The 8,296-nt window shown below is 59.3% G+C and overlaps 1 protein-coding gene across 2 annotated transcripts; it reads left to right on the top strand.

The window, feature by feature from the left end:
• The first annotated feature begins 815 nt into the window (after positions 1 to 815).
• HOMER3 (homer scaffold protein 3) lies at positions 816 to 8,147 on the top strand. 2 transcript variants are annotated; one of them, XM_030880042.3, is made up of 10 exons: positions 816 to 970; positions 2,569 to 2,650; positions 2,738 to 2,894; positions 3,147 to 3,278; positions 4,288 to 4,395; positions 5,403 to 5,524; positions 6,040 to 6,196; positions 6,527 to 6,640; positions 6,750 to 6,836; positions 7,680 to 8,147. In XM_030880042.3, exons 2-10 carry the CDS (start codon positions 2,637 to 2,639, stop codon positions 7,869 to 7,871), a joined length of 1,083 nt encoding a protein of 360 aa, XP_030735902.1. In that variant the 5' UTR covers positions 816 to 970; positions 2,569 to 2,636; the 3' UTR covers positions 7,872 to 8,147. The 2 variants fall into 2 exon arrangements, with proteins under 2 accessions (XP_030735902.1, XP_030735904.1); XM_030880044.3 differs by lacking the exon at positions 816 to 970 and adding an exon at positions 1,050 to 1,654.
• The last annotated feature ends 149 nt before the right edge of the window (positions 8,148 to 8,296 follow it).

Genomic DNA, 8,296 nt, shown 5'->3' with positions numbered 1-8,296 from the left:
GGTGGCAAACTTGGGCCTGTGGACCTCCAGGCAATTCACCCGTTTGGTGGCAAGTGGACACTGACATTCCCTCCACCTGGATTTGGGGACCCTATAACACAGCAACGATGATCCTAATCCAACCTCATCGGCATTGTTACAGTTGTTTTAGGGGACACAGAAGCCCCGAGGTTGACAGAAGTCCCAACCTGGGGATCAGGGTGAGGTGGGAGAGCAGGCAGGAAGGATTCTGAGCAGGGGGCCTGGGATCAAGCCCCATTAAGTGCCTACTGTTTGCCTCTCTCTCATCTACCAGCCCCCTCTCTGCGGAGGTCTCTTTCATTTTCTGGATACAGCCATTGAGAAGCCACTGTGTGCATGCGCCTGGGCCCACCAAGGCAGCAGATGCGCCCTGCCCCTGGACTCCCATCGGGTGAAGAGGAACCTGATTCCCCATCACGGGCAAAAGCAGCAGAGGCCCCGAGGGTCAGGGCCCCCCTTGAAGAGAGGATGAGGCCACATTCTCCTCTGTCCACCCAGGTCTGTCTGTCTGTCTGTCTCCTGTGTCTCTGCCTCTCTCCTCCATCTCTCTGTCTCTAGGTCTGGGTCTCTGTCTCCGCCCTATTCCCTGTCCGCTTCCGCCCCGTTCTTAACCTCTCTTCCCCAATCCTCCCCGCTTCCTCCCTGCTCGCGCCCCTCCTTCTCCCTCTCCCCCCACCTGCCGCCAGCAGGAGGTGCTGCGGTGCGGTCTCGGCGGCCCGGGGAGGCGGGGCGGGCGGCGGCCGCGTCGGGACTCGCCGCGATGGGACCGGAGACGGCGCGGGCGGCGGCGGCGACGGCGCAGACAAAGGCGCGGGCGGTGCGGAGGGCGGCGCGGAGGGCGCGGGCCCCGGAGCCAGCGAGCGAGCGGGGCGCCCGTCTGCGGGGACTCGGCGCCGCGGGGCCGCACCCGCCTAGCGCCCGGACACTTGCGGGGTGCAGAGCCGGCAGGGTGAGCCCGGCCAGCTGAGCCAGCACTGGGAGCGCGGGGGGCCCCGAAGTTCCAGGGCCGGGGAGAGGGCGCTGGGGGTCCCGAAGTTCCGGATACAGAGGCTGGGGGCAGCTGGGGGAGCCCCGAAGTTCCAGGGCTTGAGAGGGCGCGGAGACCCCGAAGTTCCGTTGTCGGGGTCGGGGAGGGGACAGTGCGAGCGGTTCCCGAAGTTCCGGACCCGTCATTGGAGGAGGCTGTGAAGATGTCTCCGACGTTTCGGACCTGGGGTGGAGGAGCGACGCGAGGGAACCCCGAAATTCAGGACCCGGGGATGGAAGGGTGGCAGGGGCGTCCCCGAAGTTCAGGAGCCAGGAACAGCGCGCAGGATCCCCTAAGCTCTGGACCTGCGGTTGCAGGAGGTAGATAACGTGTCCCCGAAGTTCTGGACCCGGAGTGGGGCGGGGCGTCGCAGGGATCCTGGAAGTTCCAGGGTCGGGGGCGGCACTTCCCGAAGTTGGGGCGCGCACAGGGCACCCTGGTCCTGACCCTGGGAACTCGATCCTGACTGAATATCAGATCCCCTGGACTGGGGCTCCTGGGGTGGGGCTTCGCCCCCGCACGCGATTGTGGATCCCGGACACCGGGCGGAGTCGGGCTCCCCTTTGGAGCCCCGCGGCCGGCAGCGTCCGAGGCGCATGACTCTTGGTGAGTAACTTTTCCCAAAGCCGCAAGTCGCTGCAGGAACATCCGCTGCAGGAACGTCCGGGCAGGAGGGGCCTGAGTTTCTAGGATCCCTGCGCCCCGGAACCCTGGCTCGACCCAGGACTCACCCCCAACCCCGGCCAAAGTCTCTGCCCCTCCCCCACCCAGGGGCTCCGGTTTCAGACCCTGTGACCGGGACAGAAGCTGCCCAGGACAGAGTGGGGGGGCATTCCCCCCTCTGACCACGGAGGCTACCGAGTCTAGGCCTCCCTTCCCTTAGTTTGCCTCCCCCCCTCCCCCAGGTCTCTCGTGGACCTGGATCCCGCCCAGCCCCATGGTACTGGGATTGAGTGGTGATGGGTGGGCACCATGGTAGACCTGTTGAGCCACATCTTGTCTTTTTAACTAGGCTGGAGGCTCCCTGGGGATTTGGACTTTGACTCCAAGGTGTGCCTCTGCCCTACAGTGGAAGCTGAGGGGTCTCTTTGTGGGTCCAGTGGGGGACCGGTCTCCCAGTAGGCACCTGTCAATGCCCCACTTATCGATGGAGGCCCTGCTTTGAGGAGTGATGGACCAAAGTGTCAGGAAGTACTGAACAGGAGTTGGCCACCTTGGCCTCCTCCACCCAGCCCAGAGATTGAGAAGACTTCACTGGGGGTCCAATAACCAGGAAGATGTGAGGTATATGCTGGGCTGTTAGATGCCACCTGGCTCCTATCAGAGGCCGTCTCCTGCCCAGGGTGTTGCAAGAGTTTCCTCCCAATGGAGAGAGTTGGGGTCTTTTTGCTGAGTGATTCCCTCACTTTTGGATTGAAGTTCTATGAATGGTGTACTTGGAAGTGGGTCCTGGGGCTGGATATGCTTGGCCTCCCACAGCCTGGTCTGGGGAGACACTCACAAACGTCCTGTCCCCCCAGAGGCCAAGCCAGCTGTTCCTACCATCCCCCTGGCTGTCCCTTGGAGCCCACCCAGACAAGCCTGACCAATGTCCACAGCCAGGTGAGCCCCTGCTTCTACCAAAGCTTGGCCTTGAGTCCCCTGGGGGGCCGGTGCCTGGCCCCCACTGAACACCCTCTCCCCATGCAGGGAGCAGCCCATCTTCAGCACACGGGCGCACGTGTTCCAGATCGACCCGGCCACCAAGCGGAACTGGATCCCCGCGGGCAAACACGCACTCACTGTCTCCTACTTTTACGATGCCACCCGCAACGTCTACCGAATCATCAGCCTTGGGGGTGCCAAGGTCCTGGTGGGGCTTGGGTGGGGTGGCAGGTGCCAAGGATCCTAGGGACAAGCCTGGTTCAGTTGCTTCCTTGCTGTGTGCCTTGGGGGCCGGGGGAGTACCCTGAGTCTTTCTGGGTCTCAGTCTTCCTCCTGAAATGGCTCAGACCAAGGACTTCTGAGGTGCTAATACAAAGCTATATCCCTGGGGGTTTCACATTCATTATTACCAGTCCCATCACCCGGGAACTTTTCTCCCCTCCGCCTTCCCCAGGCCATCATCAACAGCACTGTCACCCCCAACATGACATTTACCAAAACGTCCCAGAAGTTCGGGCAGTGGGCAGACAGTCGCGCCAACACCGTCTATGGCCTTGGCTTTGCCTCTGAGCAGCATCTGACTCAGGTGGGCCTGCAGGGATACATGGTGGGAGGAATGGGGCTGGGGCTGGGTCTTCTCTTGGGTGCACTGGGGGGCCCTGGACAGATGCTGGGCCTCCATCTTCCCAGCTGCAGAATGGGCCTACAGAATTGGACAAGCCAGTAGCTCCTTCCCAATTTTCTGGTTCACATTCCAGCTCTGTCGGCCACCTGCTCTGATTTCGGACACAGCCTGCCCCTCTCTGGGTGCCTAGGATGGGCTGGGTGCTTCCCCGCACCCCTGGCATTACCTTCTTTATCGCCTTCCTCCACCCTCTGCTGTTTCTAGAGTTCAGTATTGTCTTATCCATTGTTTCCCTGTATGGTTCGTGCTCTCTGAATCCTGTTGAGTTCATGATGCTTTGCTTTGCTTTTCTTCTAGAAGCATTAGTTTTCCTTTCAAATTTAGATCATTGAATTAATTTCTACCGGAGGTTTAAAGTAGGAGTGTTTTTTTCCCACATGAGTATTCAGTTGCTCTTGGGCCATTTTTTGAAAAAAACATCTACCCCCCCCCCCCAACCCCCAATGAATTGCACTGGCCCCTTTGCACAAATCAAGTGGCTGTATGTCTGTAAATATGTTTCCTTAAAAAATTACTTTCAAGCTAAGGAAATTTATTTTAAAATGAAAAAAAAAAAGTGTATCCTACCCTAGCTGGAAATGAAAGACAGATTAGCACCCACCTGAGGCTCTCCTTGCTGCAATAAGCCTGACTGAGAGGGAAAGGGGGCCCCTTTCTCAAGGTGGCTCAATGTGATACACCTCCATGAACATCCCACCACCCCCCCCATCCTGATACCCACTCTGCTCATTGGGCATCGTTTTCCAAGCCTACTTCCCACTCTTCCAGTTCATGAGAGGAGGGGATGCACTCAATTCTAAAGTTCCTTCCAAAGCGACAGAGCTGCTACTGGGTGGAGCTGATGTGGTGGGACCCTGGGGGAGGGGGCTGGGGGTTTGTTGACTGTCTGTTCCTGCCCCCCATTCCTCAGTTTGCCGAGAAGTTCCAGGAAGTGAAGGAAGCAGCGAGGCTGGCACGGGAGAAATCTCAGGATGGGGGAGAGCTCACCAGTCCAGCCCTGGGGCTCACTGCCCACCAGGTCAGCACTCCCTGTCCCATGCGTGCCAGGAGCTCAACTGATATTGGGGGGGTCTAGGTGCTGTGCCGGTTCCCAGGACCAAATGCTCGCAGATGATGTAAAACTAGATCCATGGCAAGGACCATGGAAGAGGGCTGTGGGTGCCATGGGAGCGTGTCATAGGCTGTCCAAATGTTAGATCAAGGAAGGCCAGAAAACCAGCTCACAGGGCAGAGTTGAAATGTGGAAGTTGAAATGGCTAAGTAGAGCGGCAGAGTAAAAAACTGTCCCTGGGTGTTTCCCCCCACTAACTTATTCGTATCATTTATTTATTTAGTTTAAATATTTATTATTTATTTTACTTATGTATTTTGGCGGCACCGGGTCTTAGTTGCGGCTCGTGGGATCTTTGTGGCGGCATGCAGTCTTCTTAGTTGCGGCATGCAGACTCTTAGTTGTGGCACGCATGCAGGATCTATTCCCTGAGCAGGGATCAAACCCGGGCCCCCTGCATTGGGAGCACGGAGTCCCACCCGCTGGACCACCAGGGAAGTCCCTCAGCATCATTTATTGACCGCATACTGTGTGTCAGGCCCAGGGCTGGGCACAGGGATTAAGGAGATGAAAAAGTAGGTTGGTCCAGGCAGCAGGTGGATTCATAATGAATTTAGCCTGATGGAGTGCGTTTCCTGTAGGATTTTTAAATGGATGTTGAAATTTGGCCCCAGGGAAGGTCATTGCTCTGAGGGAACAGCATGGAAGTTTCAGATTGCTCCCCGCTTTGCAGATTATGAGTATCTCCCGGGGTTTAGGCTAGACTGCATCAGGTTTGCTCCTGGGGGTTGGTGAGAGCCCAGCAGGCAAGGTGGGGGGCAGGGCCCAGAAAGGGGCCATCGGGAGCCATTGGTGGTGGGTGAGGAGGGGAAAGGAGCAGTCAGATCCCAGTGCTGGGAAAGACCTCCTGCCCTCAGTCACGACCCACGTAGCATCAGCCCTCACTGTGCCCTCACTTCTGCCCATGCTCTTAGGTGCCCCCGAGCCCCCTCGTCAGCTCCAACGGCCCCGGCGACGAGAAGCTATTCCGCAGCCAGAGCGCGGACGCTCCCGGCCCCGCTGAGCGCGAGCGGCTCAGAAAGATGCTGTCCGAGGGGTGAGGGGGGTAGGGCGGGGCACAGGGGCGTGGCAGGACGAAGGGTTGGGGAAGAGGGGAGAGGAAGTTCACAGAAACTGTAGGCACTTGTTCAAGCGGCGGGATCTGACACTGGACCCAAGGCCTGTGGTAGAAGAGGAGACACCCAGACTATGCCCCTTCCAGAGCCGACCCCGCTCCTGCCTCATCCATTACTCGGGGCTAACTCTGGCCTGTCCACATCTCCCCCGGCTAATTCTAAACCCACGGGTGCCTCCCCACCCACTTTGTTCTGTCCACATCCCCTGGGCTGATCCTGCTTGGCCTTCCGACTGTGTCTCACTGAACTGACACCAAAGCGCCTGCTTTGACCCCACCCCCGACAAGACTCCGCCTCCCCGGGACGTCCCCACCCCCTAGTCCCGAGGTACCTTGGCCCCAACCATAACCCCGCCCCCAGCCCAGCACCTCCCTCACCCTGCCTCAGGCCCAGTGAGGCCCCGCCCTGCCCTCTGCCGACTCCAGCGTCCCCGCAGCTCGGTGGGCGAGGTGCAGTGGGAGGCCGAGTTCTTCGCGCTTCAGGACAGTAACAACAAGTTGGCGGGCGCCCTGCGAGAGGCCAACGCCGCCGCCGCCCAGTGGAGGCAGCAGCTGGAGGCCCAGCGCGCAGAGGCCGAGAGGCTGCGACAGCGGGTGAGGAAGCCCCTCCCTCCCAGAGACCCCAAGTGGCCCGGACCACTGTGAAGCCCCGGCCTCCTATATGTCCTGGGTTCCCTGGCTGGCTGTGTGATCTTGGCAAATCACTTCCCTGAGCCTTAGTTTCTTGTTCTGTAGTATGGGTCTGAAATAATGTCAGCCTCAGAGGGTTGTCAGACCCTAAAGACCTACCTGCCAGAGGCGGGGTGGTGGCCCCAACCAGAAGGGGTTAGTGCCCAGTCATGGGCTTGGCTGGTCAGGCATATTCCCCAGGGATCAGGAGAGTGCAGGCTGGGGCATCAGGGGCTGACCTTCCTGTCTGCACAGGTGGCTGAGCTGGAGGCCCAGGCTGCCACCGCCGAGCCACCCACGGTCAGTGAGAAGGAGGGACCGGGCCAGTCGCTGGAGCAGCTGGAGGCACTAGTGCAAACTAAGGACCAGGTGTGTGAGCGTGTCTGTGTGCGTTTGTGTTTCCTTGGGCCCTGCCTTCCCTGATCTCCCATGGGGGAGCCAGGACTCTCAGAATGGATTCTGGGAACTTCTCCATTAGGAGATCCAGACCCTGAAGAGCCAGACTGGTGCTCCCCGTGAGGCCCCAGACAGCACCGAGCGTGAGGAGACACAGCAGAAGGTGCAGGTGTGTGCGGTTGCTGTGAGGCGGGGTGGGGTGACCACCCAAGGCAGCCAGCCTCTGATGTAGGACAGACCTGGCATCTTCCCTACCTAGTGGGTTCTGGGCAGCTATGTGCCTCCCTGAGTTTCAGTTTCTTCACCTATAAATGGAGTAGGAAGACATCTAAGGTTGTGAAGGATTTGGATGACCAGGTGCATGGAAGGACGGAATCAGTGGGTGGTTTATAAAACATGGTTATTAGTACAATGTTTCATCTCCTTCCATTCATTCAACAAGCAGTTTTTGAGTCTCTGTTGAATCTTCATTCTTGACCCCATCAAATCCTCACACATTCCCAGCCTGAGGTCAGGAGCTTGCATTTGTACCCAGGTGTGCTGGCCTGGCCCTCACTGTAGACTTTATCTGAGAAACCTTCAAGCATGTCCTGTGAGTCCAGCAGGAGGGAGAAGTTAAAGGAGCTGGTGCCCCCAAAGAGAGAGGTTGGGGGAATGCTCCCTGTTGTTTCCTGGGCAGAGTGCACAGCATGTGCAAAGGCTCTGAGGTGGGGAGAAAGTATGTTCAAGGAACCACAAGGAAGCCACCAAGCCTGGGTTGGAATGAGCGAGGAGGGGTATGGATTTCATTCCCAGCATGATGGGTGACGAGGGTCTTGAGCAGAAGAGGAATGTGGTCATTTCAGTGATGTTCCAATCAGGGGACCAGGGAGTGTCTTGGGTAGAGGTGGCAGGGAGGAGGCCAGGAGACAGAGAGGGCTTGGCCCAGAGTGGAGGCTGTGGGGATAGCATTCAGATGCTGGACCCTTGAGACTTGCTGGGGCCCCCAACCCTGCTTGCCCTCTCCCTGCAGGAACTGGAGACCCGAAACGCGGAGCTGGAGCACCAGCTGCGGGCAACGGAGCGCAGCCTGGAGGAGGCACGGGTAGAGCGGGAGCGGGCACGGGCCGAGGTGGGCCGGGCCGCGCAGCTGCTGGACGTCAGGCTGTTTGAGCTGAGCGAGCTGCGGGAGGGCCTGGCCCGCCTGGCCGAGGGCACGCCCTGAGTCCGGCCTCTGGGTCTACGTGGGAGCAGGGGCCTGCGGGAGCTAGTTTTACATGAACGATTCCCGCCTGGGGCACGGGCCAGGCCGCAGGCGGCACAGTGGGCCATTCCCCCGGCAGGGACTGGGGCCCGACTCAGCCTGGGGAGGGCCTGTCCACAGTACTCCAGCCGGCCCTGGCTGTTCACAGCTCACGGGCTGTTTTTGAGCTCTTCATCGTGTAGAATTTCTAGACTCCCCAGGGCACGTGCTGGTGCCCAAATTACATTTCTAAGCGTGGCTGTGTGTGTGGTGTGTGAGTAGCTAGGTACCTGGTCGCCGTCACTGGACCCGCTGCCCTCGGTCTGTGTAGGGTTTGGTAAGCCACTCAGAGATGAGAGGGAGGCTCAGAAAGCCCCAGGGGCATGCCCAGGCCGCATGGCTCTGCT

The sequence above is a fragment of the Globicephala melas genome, chromosome 3, assembly GCF_963455315.2.
Source record: "Globicephala melas chromosome 3, mGloMel1.2, whole genome shotgun sequence".
Taxonomy (NCBI): domain Eukaryota; kingdom Metazoa; phylum Chordata; class Mammalia; order Artiodactyla; family Delphinidae; genus Globicephala; species Globicephala melas.
Note: the sequence above shows the minus strand (reverse complement) of the source record. Positions and strands in the feature narration are given on the sequence as shown.

Coding starts and splice junctions, on each gene's coding strand:
- HOMER3 (XM_030880042.3), top strand. Junction 3,279..4,287: donor CTGAGCAGCATCTGACTCAG/GTGGGCCTGCAG, acceptor CCCATTCCTCAG/TTTGCCGAGAAGTTCCAGGA. Junction 6,837..7,679: donor AGACACAGCAGAAGGTGCAG/GTGTGTGCGGTT, acceptor CTCTCCCTGCAG/GAACTGGAGACCCGAAACGC.